The sequence below is a fragment of the Sinocyclocheilus anshuiensis genome, unplaced genomic scaffold (assembly GCF_001515605.1).
Source record: "Sinocyclocheilus anshuiensis isolate Anshui unplaced genomic scaffold, SAMN03320099.WGS_v1.1 scaffold253, whole genome shotgun sequence".
In the NCBI taxonomy this organism is placed as follows: domain Eukaryota; kingdom Metazoa; phylum Chordata; class Actinopteri; order Cypriniformes; family Cyprinidae; genus Sinocyclocheilus; species Sinocyclocheilus anshuiensis.
The window spans coordinates 2,643,380-2,663,899 of NW_015537969.1; the positions used below are offsets into that span (position 1 = coordinate 2,643,380).

The 20,520-nt window shown below is 36.8% G+C and overlaps 1 protein-coding gene and 1 long non-coding RNA gene across 2 annotated transcripts in view; one reads left to right on the top strand and one right to left on the bottom strand.

Annotated features, from left to right (window-relative positions):
* LOC107670015 (uncharacterized) overlaps positions 1 to 20,520 on the top strand; it is a 718,471-nt gene that overhangs the window by 517,948 nt on the left and 180,003 nt on the right. The window lies entirely within an intron of this gene.
* The window catches only part of LOC107670007 (PHD finger protein 14-like), a 118,315-nt gene continuing 99,726 nt past the window's right edge, over positions 1,932 to 20,520 (bottom strand). The window contains exon 18 of the mRNA XM_016462474.1: positions 1,932 to 2,792. Within this exon, the coding sequence (XP_016317960.1) occupies positions 2,721 to 2,792 (72 nt within the window). The 3' untranslated portion in view covers positions 1,932 to 2,720. The remainder of the gene's footprint in view (positions 2,793 to 20,520) is intronic.

Here is a 20,520-nt window from a genome sequence, read left to right on the forward strand (position 1 = left end):
CTTCCGTTAAAATAAATTGAGAAATTTTGCCTTAGCAACTAGCTGAAATAAGTTTTTTATATTGTATTTTATTTTGGTTAATAATAACAATAATAATGTGTCTATATCTACATATTTTTATATATGTTTGGCAGGTTAGCATATATTCATTAGCGCCTCTGTTGGTAGATAACTACACGGTAACATTTTTGCAAGCAGTACTTAACTATTTCATTTTATTAGAATTTTTTACCAGTGATATCACAGTTATGTCTTGCACTCACCAAGCAACTGCCATTGAAATGATTGAAAATGTCTTGCTTCAGACTGTCATGACGACAACAGTTTCTTCAGCTGCCATTTATACTACTATCGCATAATCTAGCGAAGTCATCACGTACTCTTACTTATGGTAGTTTTTGAGTTCTCGTGGCTAAAACATATGCTTGCCGAGCAAACATGAAGTCACCATCACAGGCCTCTTTATTATGCAGAGGCTACAATCAGATTGTAGAAGGGGGCATGGGGTCTTGAATGGGAAGGCCACTCTGACATAAGCACACCCGCTGCCATTATTACAACCCTAATGACACACTCCGCACGCTGCATGCTGAGCGCTCAGCTTCAGGGGGTCCGTCGCGAACCGCTGCAGAAACCGGCGACATGTCATCAATGCGCATCAATCGAAATCCTTCGCCTTCAAAAAACAGAACGAAAGAAACAGAGCCCTTCAGATAGTCTTTCATGGTTCAGTGGCCTTACAGGGGTTCCTCCGGCACGGCCCTGAAATGGGCAAATTAATAGTTGCTTTGGAACAAATTGGAATTACATCCCTCGATGCATTAATGTCAGAATGCAAGCCAGATTCCCTGACAGGGTGAGGGGAGGAGAAGCTTCGCCAGGCAATGAGATACTAGGAGAAAACGCCATTTACGCTCTTCTCTCGCTCCTGTGGTTTGAGGGAACGCTTAAATGACGTGCACTGTGAGTAACAGACACGACAGAGCTGGATAAAGACCATTTTCTGTTGGTTTGCCCACTGGCAAGCGTCACTGAACCCTTGAGAAACAGCTTTGAACTCATCTGTCATAGGACTGATGAAAGTAATGCTTTCATTATCAAATCATTACGCTCAGTGATATTTTAGAAGATCTGAGAAACATCTTTAGCACTTTCTAAGAATGTGGTACACTTTGATGTCCCATTACCTATTTAAAGCTTTTTAGGCACCAATTCCATGTTTTTTGCTTTTTTTGAGCGAATCAATAGATAAAAAAATATGTGACAAAGTTAATTTTGCATTTAAAACAACCAGATTTAAACATCTGTATGCCCCTTAAAATTAAAATTTTAACCTGTCCAAAGGATTAAAATCATCATAATTCTGACGTAAGCTGTTAAATTTATATTCAGTTCATTGCAATGAATAATATTTAGCGATGTCCTCACAGCTTGTCCTCATCAATAATGTCCATTATAAAATTGTGACAAAAAAATAGTAATTTCATGGCAGATAGACAAATAATCTCACTGAATAATAACCTCTTTAAAAAATGTGAATAAAAAAAAAAAACACTTGTTTACTGATAATTGCTATTAAAATCCCAAATTAATGATTAAAACAGGAAAAAAGTAGAAATGTCACAACAAATTCTTAAAAAATCATTTAAAAAATACTGTTTAGTTTGATATCCTAAGGTTGATGATCAACATTTAATCGCCTTCTTTCACTGACCATTTGAAAAAAGAAAGTAAGTTGTGGAAAGTGCACTTTAGTCCCTGAGAATGGCTCTTTCTTGAGATCTTAAGTGCACTTTATCTTGATTGACATCTGAATAGCTACAGTACTGTTGTTTAGCATCAATAACAGAAATAATAATAATAAATTCACAAGTATTGTTTATTACCAAGGTCACATTTTTTTTGAAGTACCTAAATACAGACTCGTCTTGAACTCAAGCGTTGAGGCAGATGAATTGTCCCACTATTTTTTACACTGAAATAATGTTTAAAACTGAGAATAGCCCCAAACATGAGCGCAGACAACAACACTGTCAATGATAAAGGATGTTCTGGAATACACTGTAGTTATAAAATCAGATTTGTAAAAAATAATAAAATAGACTTTGCTCTTACATCAGGAAGTAATGAATTATTTATATATCACAAGCCACTGTCAGTTTTACTGTCAATGCAAGTTCATATGCGTATAATGCATTGGTGTTTAAAAATATGAAATAAAAACAAAAGCACGTATTATAAAACTGATAATTGAAGAGGGTGCTGGCGGAACAGGAACAAATAGTGTGCAGTCTCTGTATATAAAAAATACGCTCAGAAACACTGCTTGAGTAATCTCTGGATACCATGTTCTCATCCATGAGTCATGGGAAATGTCAGTTAGTGTATGAAAAATAACTTTGACTGGACATACAGTATATTTAAGGTAGAAACGAGCTCATATGCAGATCATGATCAGCTGCAGCATTCTTGACGGTGGACTTGAACATACATAGATTCTTTGAAAAAATATATAGAGATCACAGCATTGACATTTTCTTAAGCTAGCAATTGTGGTCATTTAATCATTTTTCTGGTTAACAAAGGAGGCAGTGGCAGTTCACGTCTGTTGATTTAATTTGTGAGTTATTTTGCATCCCGCTATTCAGCGGGAAATGAGGTGATGGCGCTGACTGTGTAGACAAGACGATTACTTCATGTGTGGTAATGTTGAGAGATTTTCAGTCTGGGATCTCCTGCTCAGTGCTTTCCTCTTTCACAGACTCATCCTCAACCTCTTGTGGATCTTCCTCCTGAAAAGCAAACAAAACAAAAAAAATAGCATATTCAGTGAATAAAAAAACTAAAAAACATTTTATGTTAAAAATAGCTTCTTAAGATGTTCATAAATGATTCATATTGAATAATCAGTTCAGTTCAGGGTCCATTACCAGACATACAACATTATAACACATAATAATCAGGGATGTACCGATCAATATCGGTATATGACCGATATGGACATTTATGTGGGATTGGGTGTGATATCCAAATCCGATACTGTGTATTATTGTTAATGTAAAGCTACTAAAAAAAAAAAAACAAGGTTGGTGTTGCGTACACAATATTAACCATATGTATGGTATTAACCATATTTAAGCAGTGTGCGGTTAAGTTAATGAGGTAGATATTCTAAACTGATCAAGATCAAATCTAGAAAAAAAAAAACTTATCTTATTGGCATTGAACATCCTATTGGTATTGAACATGAAAAAGTGTCATCCCTAATAATAATGTTCTTTTAGTTCGAACTGCACAAACAACTAAATGTCCAAATGGCTTGACACCTCAAAACACTGTATCCATTGTATTATTTTCATTGTTATTTGGATGTATGTTGCTAGAAAATCACTAAAAAAGTCCCATGAACCAAGGTTTTAAACTGTATTTTGACATGCTATGCTTAATTCTGAACAATGGTCATTTTAGTGCCTCTACGGCAAAGAACAAAGAGCAAACGTCATGCCAGAGTCACTTACACAACCTGCAAATTTAGGAGACGACAAACAGGAAATGACGGCCATCTCAGCTTTTAAGTGAGTCTGACAGATGCAATTATCTCCTCCTCCAAAGGTTAATAAACACATCTACACACAGCCATGTGTGATGGCAGAGCCCTGACCACACACTACACTCAAAGTAGCTGAGAAGCGCATGGTGATTCATGGCTTTACTTACAGAACGCATCAAGAGTACAAAACATCGACAACGACATCTCATTAAAAACACCTATCGTTCCTGGAAGCTCCTAATACATTTATAGAAACAAATCTGATTATAACAGTAATTACATAATAATGACCTCGTAATTACATAGTAATAACTTTGTAATGAACGTGTTCTCTCTCTCTCTCTCTCTCTCTCTCTATATATATATATATAAAAAAACAATGGTTCTACTTTATTTTAAGGTCTTCTTAATACAATCAGTATTTATACAGTATATTTAAGTACTGAGTAATATTAAATAACTACATTTAAGTACTATATGGTTAGGGTTAGGATTAGAGTTTGGCTTAGGGTTATTAAAATAGTCAGTACATGTAACATGCGTAACAAGTACACCTCAAAATAAAGTGTTACCAAAACTACTTTAGGCTGTTTCATTTTTCAGACAACTTCTTTAAAAGTATCCATTGCCCCCTAAAGCTCCTAATTCATTTACATTCAAGACATAGTAACAACATAGTAATTACACAGTAATAACCTAATCATTACATCGTAATAGCTTTGTAATGAAGTATGTCCACAATATAAGGAAACAACTTTAGGCCAGCTTATTTTCCAGACATACAATCATCAGAATTGTGATACACATCTAATATACGGCTTCAAGAGCCACCTCAGCAGTTAGTCTGGGCAGACAGCTTTGCTTTATTCAGTAATGTCGCTCCCATATGGGTCTTGTCTCTGTCTGTGGATAACTTTTGATATGCAGCCAGGCTTTTATGAAAAATGAGTTACTTTTTCCTGAACTCTGGGTACTTTGCCGTTGCCGGCCCGTGTGGCGATATAAATCTCGCGGTGGGACGACACCTCATGAACCTTGCTGCCGGATCAGCCGGTGCCATCCACCAAATCTCTCTGACAAGCCTGCCAATTTTCCAATTACTTCTGGTGCCATACATTATCATCAGGCCAGTCAGCACTTAAAAGGGATACAAGAGGGGAGGGTGGTCCGGTGCATGCTAACAATCTCATGGAGTGCCTCGATTGAGCTTTTTCACACTCCCATGGACACACATGGACACAAACGCTTACTCGTTGACCCACACGTCATGGCCCGTTTGTGATTTAGTGTTTATCCTGGGGCGGGGTGAAATCAGGGCTCTTGGATACTTCTTGGTTCTTGGTTGGCTAGACATGGGACACCAGCTACACAGGGCGCTCACCAGTAAACAAAAACAAAACAAACTGTTTTGAATATGTTTTAAAATGTAATTTATTCCTGTGATGGCAAAGCTGAATTTTCAGCATCATTACTCTCCAGTCTTCAGTGTCACATGATCCTTCAGAAATCATTCTAATATGCTGATTTGCATCCTTGCTGAATGAACGTGTTAATTTCTTTTAAAAATAACAAATTACTTTACCCTAAACTTTGAAATACTACAGTACATATAACATTCATGTATATAATATACATTATTACTACTGCAATGACAATAGGGCAAGAGGTGAGACCTTGAGCAATGTTTTCCAGTTGCACTTACTGATTTCAGTGCTGTATGGTTATTGTGACCATACAGCACATTTAACTTGAGAACATTTACATTGTATTAAGCACTAAAATTTGAGTAGATTTTATGTCAATGTAGCCAAGTCTGTAAGAATTTTAGGTAACACTTTATTTACAAGGTTGTCCTTGTTACACATTACATGTACTTACTATTATAATAACAATAAATCATGCATAATTACATGCAAGTAACCCTAAACAAAACCCTAATCCTAACCCTGACCATATAGTAAGTATATGTGGCTAATTAATATTACTCAGTATTTAAATGTATAATTACACTGTAACAAGGACACCTTAAAATAAAGTGTAACCACATTTTAAGATCAAATGCAAAAACGTATTTAGTATCAATGCGTTTGAACAGAACTGCAAAATTTGCATAATGACAACTCCATTAAAATTATTTCTAAATATTTTTATTTTTTATTATTATTTTTATTTTTGTGGTTTTAGATGCTGGTCTGAATCCTACAGGTCTGCAAAAGGGGCTGACGAGGGGTCTCACAGCACCATGGTTTTGCACAACTGCTAAAAAATAAAAAAAATAATTCATAAATGTATTGTTCACAATTTACAGGGACAATTTACTTTCAATTTTACTCTACAATTACAATTTACTCTATGACTGACTTTCTTCTGTGGAAGATGTTTTGAAGAATGTTGATAACAGTTTTGTTCCCATTTTTTGTCCATACAAAGGAAGTCAAAAGACAACTGAAACCATCTGGTTAAAAACACTCATTAAATATCTACTTTTGTGGTCCACAGAAGAAAGTCAGGCATAAAGGTTTGGAACAACATGAGGCTGAGTAAATGATGACAGTTTCCATGTTTGGGTGGACTAGCTCCTTCGGCTTAAAGAGACAGTATGCTTAATACTGAAAAAAAGGAGGGAACATTGTCAGTACTAGGTGGTACTTCCTGTTCTGCTTTAATCAAAGTTTGAGAAGCACAGCTATAGGGTATAAAAAACAGGACTCACACCCATCGTCCATCCCCAACCAGATGAAATGCTTTAGATATATATGTCAAAATCAAAATAATTCCAAAATGTGAAGTTATTCTTCGCTCTATAAAGCTTCAATTTCAAATCCTCTTTTTTTTTTTAAACAGGGTGCTCATTTTGCTGACAGTGTGACATTTGCTTTGTGAGGCAGAGACATGGTGGAGATGCTAGCCCACTGCGGGCCCGATCACGCTGACAGGCAGCGGCTTTGTGGGATATCTCCATCACTCTCCTCCAGGGAAAGCTGGAGCCTTCATTCTGCCATTCACTCTCCATGCAGCAGCCAGCCCTCTGGCTACTGCTTATACATGTATGATAATGAAATGCCACATTCTTCATTCTAATTGCATTTTAGATTTTAAAAGGGCAAAAAAAAAAACCTTAGCTCATCTAAAAGAGCGAGAGAAATGTGCGGGAGAGTTTAAGCGAGTAAAGACGGAAGAAAAGCGAGAGCGTGGTCTGGACCCTAGGTGGCAACAAAGGCCTGTGGCGTGTTAATGCATCTGAGTCAGAGATCCCTGCTGCCTTACAGCGACACAATCAAACCCCCTTCCTTTTTTTCTTCCCACCCACACTACACGCAGCAAACTTCATAAAGTGGGATTAAAATAAAGCTGTGCTGAAAATAAAATTACATAAAAAAGAATTAAAAATGTATAACACTGCTTTTACTTTAATAAGCTTTAGCATCCTTTATCAAGCTGGCACAGTCCTCAAAGAATTAGCGGGCTAATTAGTAGGACTTATTTCTTTATCGTGTTTTCTGCTTTCTTTGTATTTATTTGTGCATGTGTGTTATATATGGCTTTTATGTGGTGTAAAGGAAAGAAGCGGCTTTCCGGCCACCCCCCGTTTAATCGGTGTCGGCGTGCGTCTGCAATCCCGTACGCTCCACGGAAGACAGATTGATGTCCCACAACGATGATGAAAACACGCAGCATGTAAGGAAGCAGGAGAGACATCTAGAGAAAATGAAGCGCTGTGGCTCAAACCAATGGGTGTCTTCAGGCAGACGTGAGAGAGAGAGAGCACTATCAGGATTATTCATGACCCCTCCTAACCATCTCTCTTCATGGTGGAAAAATATTTATCAGTCAGTGTAATTTGATAAAGCTATACTCACTCAGAGAAGGCTAGTCTTGCGTAACCAGAACTTTAACTGAACAGCAGAAGTTTTGATCCACACCGCAGCTGCTTCTAACCAAGGACCGCCTACTTAAACAAGGAGAGACCATCTGACTGGCATTTCAAGTGACCAACCGCATTTTTTTTCTGAGCTATTTATTGGCATGTTTATCTGGAATATATTTTACCACAACAATAGTCTGACATGACACACACAAAATGAAGAAAAAGAGTATAGACTGTCCAGAAATAATAAAGACAGACTATTTCACCTGTAAGACATACCAAATAAAGTGGTTTATACAGATGAGCTAATGAGTATCTTATTAAACTGTTAATAAGTGTTAAGTGCCTGAAATAAAACAACTGAATATTTTTAAAGGTTTAATGGCACGAGCCTGGCAAACTCCAAAAAAATGTAATGATTATTTCATTCTCAAAAGCTGATGTATTCACCAGGTACCATATAAACACGACTTTGTTTCTAAGCAAACAGCCAATCAGATTACAGCTTTCCAGTCTTATGGCCAATATGGATGCTAGTTTTGCTAGTTTTACTTGATCTTAGTGCTGCGTTCGACACAATAGGTCATGACATACTCATAGATCGACTACAAAACTATACGGGTACTCAAGGGCAGGCTTTAAGATGGTTTAGATCCTACATGTCCGATCGCTACCACTTTGTTAATTTAAACGGGGAGTCATCTGAATTAGAGGGCTGCATTGGGTTTGGGCTCCCGCGGGACCAGCGGGACCCAACGCAAATCTCGCGGGAGCGGGCGGTTTTACCTTTGCTGTGGGCGGGAGTGGGCGGTCAGAAAATTTTGCGGGAGACCCGCGGGGAATGGTGGGATTTGGTTTGTAGTAGAAATGGAGTCAACACAAGAAGTTGAGAAGAAAATTAAAGCGGCTGTTTACTTGACAAAAGCAAAGCAAGGCAAGGCAAGTCAGTGGAAACAATTCTCAATTGTCACTGAAAAAAATGGGAAATAGTTAAACTTCGTAAGTTGCGATAAATGTGCAAAAGTGTTCATTTACAACGGACATAAATCTGGCACCTCTGCCCTGAGGCGACATACCTGCACAGTTCTCTGTGGTCAAAGCAAGCTCTCGTTCCCCCATAAAGCACTTCCTGCTCCCGTTAAACAAGAGACTACAGAAAAATAGTTCTTAACAGAAAAAAAAGAAAGATGCACAAGTCTGGGACCGCAGTCAGTCAGCAATATACTTTTCCTTCATAGTAATATGGAGTAAGCAAAGCAAGGCCCAGTGATCAAATTAATTTGTTTAGTAGTCTACGTTATTTAAAAAACATTTTTTTTAGTATTATTTATTTTCTTTTTTGCAATAGCCTGTTAAGCAAGCTATTGTGAATGTGAAATCTGTGAGAGATTTTTTTAAGCATTCTATTTATTTTATTTATTTCGTTTTGTATTTAATTTGTTAAAATTATATCTATCCTATTTTCAAAGTTCTCTGTGTTTATTTATTTAATGTTAAAGTTATTTCCTAGTTAATTGTTTGGTGCGTGTGTATGCAGTAGGCCTAGCCTGCATTTAAAAACGGAGGTGCCTCTAGTTGCTGTTTTGTTTGAACGGTTAATGTTTTATAAGCTAATAAAAAAATACCCAATGTTTTTGTCATGTGTGGTGCTTTGGTTTAGCATTGGTTACTTCATCTTATTTAAACGCAATCATGTTTAAAGTCTGTTATTCTGGATGTTAACTTGAACCAATATTTAGTTTGAGTATTTGTGTACATTTTTCACAAGCTCTGAGATAAAGTCCGCAGGAGCGGGCAGGAGTGGACACAAACATTTGCGGGCGCGGGCAGTAGTGGAGTGGACACAAACATTGCGGGCGCAGGCGGGAGTGGAACACATAGGTTGCGGGAGCGGGCGGTCCTGGTCATACATTCAGCGGGAGCAGGCGGGTGCGGGTTTAAGAAAACAGTCCCGCGCAGGGCTCTAATCTGAATTATCACCAGTAAAGTATGGAGTGCCACAAGGATCTGTCCTAGGTCCTCTGCTATTTTCAATACACATGTTACCCCTTGGTAATATTATTAGAAAATACGGAATTAGTTTCCATTGTTATGCTGATGATACTCAACTATATATCTCAACAAGACCAGTTGAAACTTCTAAATTATCTAAGCTAACAAGAGTGTATTAAAAATGTAAAAGATCGGATGACCAATAATTTTCTCCTATTGAATCCGGATAAGATTACTTATTGGACCAAAAATCAATACACAGAATCTCTTGGATTACAATCGGGGTGTTATATTAGACAGCAACTTGTCTTTTGAAAATCATATTCCCCATGTTCAAAAACAGCATTCTTCCATCTTAGAAACATTGCCAAGCTACGAAACATCCTACATTTACCCAGCCCTTGGGTTTAAAGTTTTGAACCCATATTTTTTTAGTGTATCCTTAAAAAAAATCACTGTTTCCACAAAGATTCAAGAGCAGTTCAACTGTTTTGAACATCGATAATAATAAAGAAGCACCAAACCAGGATATTACAATGATTTCTGAAGGATCATGTGACACTGAAGACTGAAGTAATGGCTGCAAAAAATTCAGGTTTACTTCATCTTATTTAAACGCAATCATGTTTAAAGTCTGTTATTCTGGATGTTAACTTGAACCAATATTTAGTTTGAGTATTTGTGTACATTTTTCACAAGCTCTGAGATACAGTCCGCAGGAGCGGGCGGGAGTGGACACAAACATTGCTGGCGCGGGCGGGAGTGGAACACATAGGTTGCGGGAGCGGGCGGTCCTGGTCATACAAAAAATTCAGGTTTACCTTTACAGGATTGAATAACTTTTTTTTTTTAATTTACAAATATATTTTGTTTAAAATTGTAATATTATTTTACAGTATTACGGTAGTTTGGATTAAATAAATGCAGCTTTGTTGAGCATAGGAGATGTTTTCTTTCGAAAACATTAAAACTAATCTTACCAAGCCAAGAGTTTTACCAAGAGTTTTGTAAGATTCAGTTTCTGTGTCTGTTTTCATAAAACTCAAACTTACATGTCTGGATTTGTACGAGCTGACAGCAATCTACATGAGCAAACAAATTCAGTGTGATGGTGGTCTGTAAGCACATACTCAAGGACGTGTGTGTTTCAGCATAGTGGATATGACACAATTGCATTCAGTCATAAACACTCGCTTCATTAGGCAGCTGAAGCTGTGCGTTATGCGCTACATTGAGCCACCTCTGGCCCTATCGCCTTTTTCTCTACACTCCCACTCCCAGCAAAACCCAATCACCAGAAAGCACAATTAAATTTCATGACTATGCATATTTGCGCTTCCCATTTTCATTTATTACAAAGGGCATTCATTAATCTACCTTTTTTCCTAGAGAATGGATTTTCATTTTAGTGAGGTGTGACAGATACTGAGGTGAACTTACCAAGAGATGGCTAATTAAATCAGCAGTAAAATGCACCTTTTTTTTTACTCGCATCTGATAAGAGCCAATGCTGCGGGGAGGAGGTGTGGTATACGGAAAAGAGGAGATACTTTCTCTCCATTTCCAATTTCAGGTGAAATATTACATCACAAATAAATGTAAGTGCTCAAACTCTGCGAGAAAATTGGTTACATGGCTACATGCATGGATGGAGGCTCTCAGCAAATGAATGGATAGCAAACTAAAAGCTAAACAACATCCACCATAAAAGCAGAAGCAACAAAGAGCACGCTAATAAAGTAGCAACTAAAACAAGCGTTTGCAGGTGAAAACAGATGAGCTGCATCTGCAGAGTAGCGAACACCTACACCAACTTGTGCCAAACGACTGCTGGTAAAAAGAAAGCCCTTCAAAAATGCAATCATTTACTTACAGCGTATAGAAAACAAAACAAAATTATAATATACATAGAATTGTATAATAAAGCATAAAAATGTATCAATTTGCTTTGCAGCGATTACAAAGGTTTGAAATAACATGTGAAAATGAAAGTGAGTAGTAAATGATAACAGATTTTTCATTTTTTAGGAACTATCCCTTTAAGAAAACAATGGAGACCTCAGGACTGACTATGTGTGTGTGGCCTTTCTGTTATGAACAGTATGCAGTCTGCTGATCCTCATTAATGTGATTTATAGCATCACACAGTAACACTCCTCTAAGGCTGCATTTGTTAAACAGTGTGCCGGTCGGTACGTGTACATATGGGCGGTGTGAGCGAATCAATTTTTGAACAGATCTGTTAGTGTGTGTGCAGGTGTGGAGACATCCCTACAGTTGTTATGAGTATTCCTGTGTCAGCAGATACTGGGGGGATGTCCCATCAGATACAGCCAAATTAAATAAGGCAGTGCATATGCACTCATGGTCCTGGACTCAATGCACTCGTCACAATTCTGAGAAGCCTAGAGGTCCGAGGGTTGTACGGTCTTGTCATGTTCAATGTCACCTTTAAGGAGTGTGATAAGGCAGTTCCTGGTCCTTTATTAATAATGCATGTAAAGGGCAGAGCCGGCTCCTCTACTACCCTCCTGTTGTTGTTTGGTGGGTTGAGAAGTGCTACTTCACGTATCACCTACTTATTTCAATGAACCAAGAAAGCAGTCACACCTTCTGGGGTTATTTTATGTCTTGTAGCTAATTATGATTAACTGAAATAAAGACAGGAAAGGCTCCACCTATGATAAATGATAAACTGGGAGTTTTGGATATTAAACCTGGTCTGAACTAATTAGTGGCACGAAACTGAATAGCAAAAATAATGACTGCTACCAAACAGGTTTGCTAAATACTCACCACCTTGCGATGTTTGAACAAACTAGTCAAAATGCAAAGTAGTGGTTTTCTGAATGAATCTGTGTTTTCAAACTAATTGACTGAATGATTTATTGACTTACTCATAAAGAATGAATTAATCTGTTTTAGAACAAATCAGTTGAGTGAATGATTCAGTGGTTCATTTGTAAAGAGAGCCACTTTTTTCATTTCTGATTGAACCAGTGTTTTTAAACAAATTAATTCAGTGAATGATTCAAGGACTCGCTCATAAAGACAAGAACTTGTTTTGTTCCTGAGCAACTCATATTGGCGTAAGTTCCCGCTTTTTGGCGTGTTCGCACTGCAGGAACTAGGAACGTATTTAGTTCTAGGAACTCCGTTTAGGGGAACTAAATAGCTTCTACTTCACAGTAGGGTCTTAAACAGTTCTATAGGAACTACCAGTGACGTAAGTGTATGCTGATTGGCCAACCGCATACGAAACACCGGCTACATTGTGCATTTCCATTCCATCTCCGTTATCACGAAACCCATGACACAAACAGTTACGATCATGGCGTCCTCCATTCACCGATTGTTGACGTTTGTAGATGCCACGAATAAAAACATCACTGTTGGCTGCTCCAGAGTTCCTGCTGCCGGGCGTGCGAATGCATACAGGAAAACGGTGTGAGGGGGAAATTGGATCTTAACGAACCACCCTGCTGGCTAGCTCCTAGAACTACATTTTATTTTTTTTTTTTTTAGAAACTGTTTGGTTACCCACATGCTTCAAAATATTTTCTTTTGTGTTTAACAGAAGAAAGAAACTCATATAGGTTTGGAACAACTTTAGGGTGAGTAAATGATGACAGAATATTAATTTTTTGGTGAACTATACCTTTAACCCCAATATACGTATCTGTAGTTATGTTGTGACACCCTTTCAAAATAATCAGTATACTGAGATCTCAGAGCATAAATGCAAGCAGTCTAAAGTTCAGCAGAAATGACCAATGAACTAGGCTGCAATCACTTCAAAAAATGAGCACTGGGACGGATTTGAAAGGTTCATGGTTTCGGTGGTAAATTGGGCCATTTTACCAAATCATAAAGCCTCTACATCACTGAAGGGTTTTACAGGTCCACCCTGGTTGTGTTGTAGAGACATTGTAAGTGCGTTAATAGAACCCACTAAGTGCTAAGAAAGTGACCAATGGGACAGCTGAAATTTGCCATGCCATCTCCAGGGTCCTGTTTACTCTGTAAATTGGCCCCTGAGAGGACATGAGGCATCCAGCTTGCCTTGTTAAGGTGATGGACGTGACTCCGGTGCATTGATTTTCCCTATGTCTTAACACTCTCCATCCAACTCACTGGCAAGCAGGGGCGCAAGGTAACCTCTCAGAATCACACTACCTTTTCTTGAAACGCTAACCTTTGGTCCAGACTGCACAGCTACAATAACTCACCCTATTTATGTCTGACCTCTCAGAGCCCCACTGAACACTTATTCAACTGGCCTTAAGAACAGTGTAAGAAGGTAAACTGAAGGAGACCTGCTACAAACTTTTTAACCAGTAGAAACGGAATTGCTTATATTAAGCTAGTGATTTTGCCCTTGATCTTTTTAGGTGGCAATCAAAAGTTTGATAAGTAATGATCTTCAATTTCCCTTACAAATGTCATTCCATGGTAAAGCTGGCTGAGTGAGGGAGTTAATTAAGTTAATTAGCCTAACTTAATTAGGCTGTTTAGCAGGTCAGTCTGTCAAGGCACTGACTGACAACTGCGCTTGGAAGATAATCATCCAACAACCTGAACATGACATCACATCAAATAATAATGATAATAATAATAATAATGCATTTTATTTTTAATGCGCTTTTCTTAAACCCAAAGCTCTACAATAAAACTACAACACAAAAAGAGCAATACAAAGATACAAGAATTAATTAAAAGCAAGCATTAAGTAAATGCGACTTAATCAACTTTTTAAAGTGATCCAGAGTTGGTGCATTTCTGATATTAAAAGGAAGAGCATTCCATAATTTGGGGGCTTTGAATGAGAAAGATATTTCCCCCATAGTCTTAAATATTAAAGCTTGTAATTTTTTTGCACTACTAGTGGTACTGAATGCAATTAAAGACGATAAATAATGACTGTTTTCAAACAGGTTTCTCAAATACTTCGCTTGTCATCCACTGGCCAGTAAACAGATAGTCCCGCCTCCTAACCCACACTATTGGCTGAGTCAGTGGTGTAGCATCAGGCTGGTCAAAATGCTCAAAACAAATGACAGGTTTTTCAAAAGGACTCAACCTATACACTGCAAGAAAAACATGCAAAAATTGTATGCGCATATTAGCACCTTAGAGTAGTAAATATGTACAAGGTACTACTATGAACCTTTTAGGGGTAAATAAGGTACAAGCGGATATAATCAGGTATCATTTTTGCAAATTTTTTCTAAAAAGGGCCACTAATGGTTTACTTTAAATTTTCTATGTAGTAAGCTGCAAAACAAAGTATTTTACAATACATAAATAAATAAATACAAACTAAAATAAAATACATGAATCAGTTAAGATATTTTCTTTCCTTTTGGTTAAATTCAATCATTCTTTGTGAGAAAACAATTTATTCATGTAAATTTAATGGAATAAAGCCATTTTAAGTGACTCAATTAAACAGCCATGATTTTACATGTGACAAGATTAGTTTCTTAATGATTTTTTTGTACTCACTAAGTAAAGCAAAATTCAACACTCTATTTATGTACCCATCCTCACAAGCAATCATGGAAATCAGAGCCATCAAGTCTCCCTGTTCTCATCTTGCACATAAAATACACTTAATTCCAACATTTACTTTCCTCATCAAGTTTCTTCAAAAAACCCAAACCAAAAATAAATGAAAGCAGCAAAAATGTTTGCATAAAATTGCTTAAAATTTCTCATAGATAAACAAGAGAATAGTTCAGTTTAAACCTCAGGGTCAAGAAGTAGCGTACTTCAAAAACAAACTCTACTTGTTGTCCAATCAGCCTGCTAGCCCACAAATGCATTTCCGTAAGTGTTGTAATTGCTGCAGTAACGAGGCTTTTGACCCCGAGTCTAGATAGCAACTAAATTAACAATCCACAAAAGCTGTCCTTTATGCATTTCCATTCCCGCCTGAGTCGGGTGCGCCTCGTGGCATTTCAAACACACCACAGATCTGTTGAAACGTTTTATCACGAGGGTGAGCCGTGGTGACACGCGGGTGTAAATAAAGCTCAAACAAGCCCCTCTCCACCACCTAACGGGCTCTCCAACTAAAGGCCATCCGTATATTGTGGCAGGACTGTCATTTTATTACCCGAATCAATTCGGCAGGGCTCCGAAGTGACAGCAGAGGGATGTGGCCTTCGTTGGCCGGGGGGTTATCTGACGTGCGCAGGCAGGGAAATACACAGCCTTCGTAATGAACTCAACTCTTACTAATAAAGCCTTTATTGCCAGGCCACGTATGAACTGATACCAGCGTCGGCCCTGTTCGCCTGCGTGCTCGTAAACTAATGAAAATTAGCTTTTTCTCACAATCGGTTTATGCGAGGGAGGAAAAGGCAAACGCAATTAAGTGATTTAATAACACAAACGTCTCGATGCGACAAATCATCCGCCGAGAAACAACTTAAACAACATTTTTTATTAATCAAGACCTTAGAGGCAAAAACCCATTTATGGTGACCTTTAAAAAGGCAATGAGTGAAATAAACGCACTGAGAGACAGATAACCACACAGTCTCGACACCCATGGATTGGGCCCTATGCATAAGGGTTTAGGGTCTACAGTGGGAGTGGGCCTGTCAACGGGCTCTGTTTTTTGATCGAGAGACTGAAAAAGATGATGGCTCCATGAGGTGCGCACCTCTCGACTCTCTCTCTCTCTCTCTCGCTAATGCTCCCCGCTCAAATCTAGAAGTCAAGGCTGGAAGGGATAACAAATCGCCTCTTCAGTTCTACACTTCTGAACCGCTACTTCTTCATTTCTCTGCGGCAAAGCCAAAGCACAGTTCCCCCTTTAATGTCGACCCCCACAATCTTGCCGAGGAGGAGAATTACAGATGAAGCTGGCTGCATTTTAAGCTGGCATTTTAAAAAACATTCGGACCAACCGCAGGTAAAGAGGTTCACAGCGTGGCAGATTACAGAACTTAAAGTACTTGAATGCAGTGCTCATCTCTGGAGTGCTCTTTGATTCTCATAATGGAATCAATTATGTTGTAAATGGCAGCCACAGCCAAAATACTTCTACCCTTTACCCTGACTTTCTGTTGCAAGGGTCTGATGTGTCTACATTTACAGTGCGATGATTGTTCTACCAAATACGTTAATGATTTTTAAATGTCTAGAGCTGAAAAACCTGAAGATCTTTATTTGAATGTCTACTTCAACTCTAACAATATTCACAATAAATTGATTCATAATAAAATATCACAAAAAAAGACAATTAGGCTACTGTACCTTCACACAACAGCTAAATATGGCACAAATCTAATACAAAACAGTTGTTTTCTCTCTAGCTCCGTCAGGCAGAGTATTGCACGAACAACGCCAAGATCATAGGTTATACTTGGGAACACACATACTGAAATATTAGAGATAAAAATGTGAATAAAAGCACCAGATGCTAAAACAAAAATCTTAAATGCAAAGTTTTGATTCAAATCAGAATTTGTGTTAACATTGGGCAAATTATCCAAGTCATAAATAACATTAAATGAAATTTTAAATAAACTAATATAATTAATAAAGTGTGTGTGTGTGTGTTAATTAAAAAAATCACTTTCGTTTAAGTTGAAGTACTACAATAATTAAAACTGTAACTAAATTAAAATTAATCAAATATAGATGTATTGCGAAACAAAAACTAATTAAAAACACACGATATTGCTAAAAAATGCATCACATTAAAATGAAAATTGAAAATCTAAATATTAATAAATAACACAGTAACACTTTAGTACAGGGACCAGTTCTCGCTATTAACTAGTAGTTTATTAGCATGCCTATTATTAACATATTGGCTGTTTATTAGTATTTATAAAGCACATATTCTGCATGACCATATTCTACATCCCTAATCATAAACTTAACAAATACCTTACTAACTATTAATAAGCAGCAAATTAGGAGTTTATTGAGGCAAAAGTCTTGGTTGATGGTTTGTTAATAGCAATAATTGGACCTTAAAATAAAGTGAGACCAATAACATTGATATACAATATATACGTATTAGTGCTGTCAAACGATTAATTGCGATTAATCTCATACAAAATAAAAGTTTTTGTTTGCATAATATATGTGTGTGTACTGTGTATATTTATTATGTATATATAAATACACACATACAGTATATATTTTGAAAATATTTACATGAATTTACTATATTTATATTCATATAATTTATATTATATATAAATATATTTAATATATACAAATTTTTGAAATATATACATGCATGTGTGTGTATTTATATATACATAATAAACACATTACACACACATATTATGTAAACAAAAACTTTTATTTTTTATGCGATTAATCGCGATTAATCGTTTGACAGCACTAATATGCATGTATCTGTATGTATCAGTAACATTGACAATAAAAATAGCAATGCATTCTAAATCATATCACATTATATAAAATATATGAATATACTTATATATCCTATTATAACAATATAATATATGAAAAGAGTGCCTGATCACATTTAAAAGATCTGAATTAGGTATTCTCAGTGTAAACGTTGCTTTGCAGCCAACTGCTGCTAGAGCTAAGAAAAAAGGATGGAGAGCTTTTCCTGTTTCTTGTTCTGTCATCGTTCCTTTACCATTTAGTTGAAGAAAGGATATAAAACGACGGCATTAGAAGGAGCAAGAAAAATCCAAAGAGGACAGCAGAAACCAGGTAGTGAGGGTGAGATAAGACAGCAGGTCCCACTAAAACCACGCACAGCATGTGTGTGTCAGAGAGAGAGAGAGAGAGAGAGGTGTGTGGCCTGGTGTTCCTGAGTGTGTGTGTGTGTGTGTCTGTGATTAAACAGGATTGTGTCTGGTCTCTGCGAGTCCCCGAGGAGCGGCTGGTCTCACGGCAGGCTGTCACTAAACACATTCTAAAGGCAAAGACTTGTTTAATCCCCGTGGCCCTGGTGCACCTCCCACTGTCTAAAGCTCTTTTCTCTGTCGCCACTCGCCTTCCTTCCATCTCTTTTGTTCTGAACTGCACAGCTCTTATTCTGTAGCAGCAGGTTACCAATCTGCAGCTTTTCCTCAACGCCTTAGACTTATAATAGGCCTATTTACAAGAGATACACAGCACACACAAAGGGGGTCGACTGCCAGAACATAATTCTTTATCAGTCGATTTTATGAGCGAGACATTAGGCACTTTTACATGTATTTGAAACAAAGGGCTCCTGTGAGCAGACTGGGAGCTCCTTTATCTCATTTTATCCTCAAATTTTGAACAGATGAAAGAAATATATGTGAACAAACTTTAACCAACTTTTAAAAAACACATACTGAAATGTCCAAGTACTATCATATTATCATGTTTTTTTGCACATTTACTATGGTAATACCATGTTTGTGCATGTTATCGTAGTACCACCATTCTTTTGTACATTTACCATATTGGTAATACAATTTTTTTGCACATGGTATCATATAATATAATAATTTTAACACCATGTCTTTGGTTATGATATCATAGTAATACCATATTTTTTGTACATTTACTAAGATACTATGTTTTGTATATTATCAGAGTAATAATATATGTTTGTACATTTATCTTGGTAATACCATGTTTTTTTTTTCACATGGTATCATAGTAACATCACATTTTTGCATATTCACCATAGTAATACTATGCATTTTTTACATTTATAATTGTAATGCTGTATGATAATTGTAATTGTAATGCTAATTGATATGGTATTATAGTAATATCATGTTTTTTTGTACATGTATGGTAATACCATGTTTTTGCACATGATTTCACAGTAATACCATGCTTTTGTACATTTACCATGGTAATACTGTATTTTTGTACATTTTCTATGGAAATACCATGTTTTTGGAAATGGTCTCATGGTAATACCATGTGCAGAGACAACACTAACACAGTGAACAATAATTTCTATAGATATTTTAGATAATATCTGAATAATAACAAAAACCTAGAGGAAAAAAAAAACTTTCAATAAGTAAAAATAGAGAAACAAATACGACAATTGTTTTCATATAGTATTCAACTGAACTATACAACTGATAGTGTTGGAAGAATTTGAGTATATATTAATATCTCTGAGGGGTTCAATCATTAAATCACAACTAAGTAGGTTAGAAGATGTACCATATTATTATCATAACCATTATTAGCATAGAACTACCATTCATCTTAGCATCTCCAGGCTAAGATACATGTACATATACAGGAGAGTATTTGGCAGTGTCTACGTTTCTCATTCTATCATCATGCTCTCTGCTTTAACCTTTTAATTTCAATCCTGAGCAATAATTTCATGTTACTCATTCCGCCATGCAGTCAGACCACCGTCATTTTTCATCTTTTACTTTCTCTTCTGCAAACATCAATTAACCCCCACTTTTCATGCCGTCTGGCTAGCAGGACTGTCCATTTAAAGATAAATTCAAAAGCAGATGCATTTATTAACTTAATTAGGTTTCCAAGAAGACACAAACTGCCTTTGATTGCACCGTAATTCAATGAGAAATAGAAATGAAATGTTTGGGGAAATGTGAATGCACTCGCCAATTTCCAAAAATAATATTAACAAATCAACGCCGGGTAAGGTCTAACTAAACAGCACGGCTAAACGTGGCTTTTAGGAAAGGAACGGGAGGAGCCTCTGACGTGTGTGCAAGGTTTTTAGGGCTTGAGGAGGAAGGTTTTAAGGATTTAAAACAGTAGCTGACTTTCACCACTGCTGCTATCACACTCTTTTGCATCTTCAAACAACATCCGCTTAGCTTTTATCAGTAATTAACAAAGCCAGGGAACAGATAAGCCTGGTTAGAGTATTTTTAGGATATGCAGTAAATATTTTTCTTTCTTTCTTTCTTTCTTTCTAACAGTAAAATATGCATAATTACAATAAAGTAACCCTAAAATAAGTACATATTGTTAATTAATATTTATTCAGTCAATTAATTATTTAATCAGTATTTATTTGTATAACTACACTGCATCAAGGACATCTTAAATTATAATTTATATCTCTCTCTCTCTCTCTCTCTCTCTCTCTCTCTCTCTCTCTATATATATATATATATATATG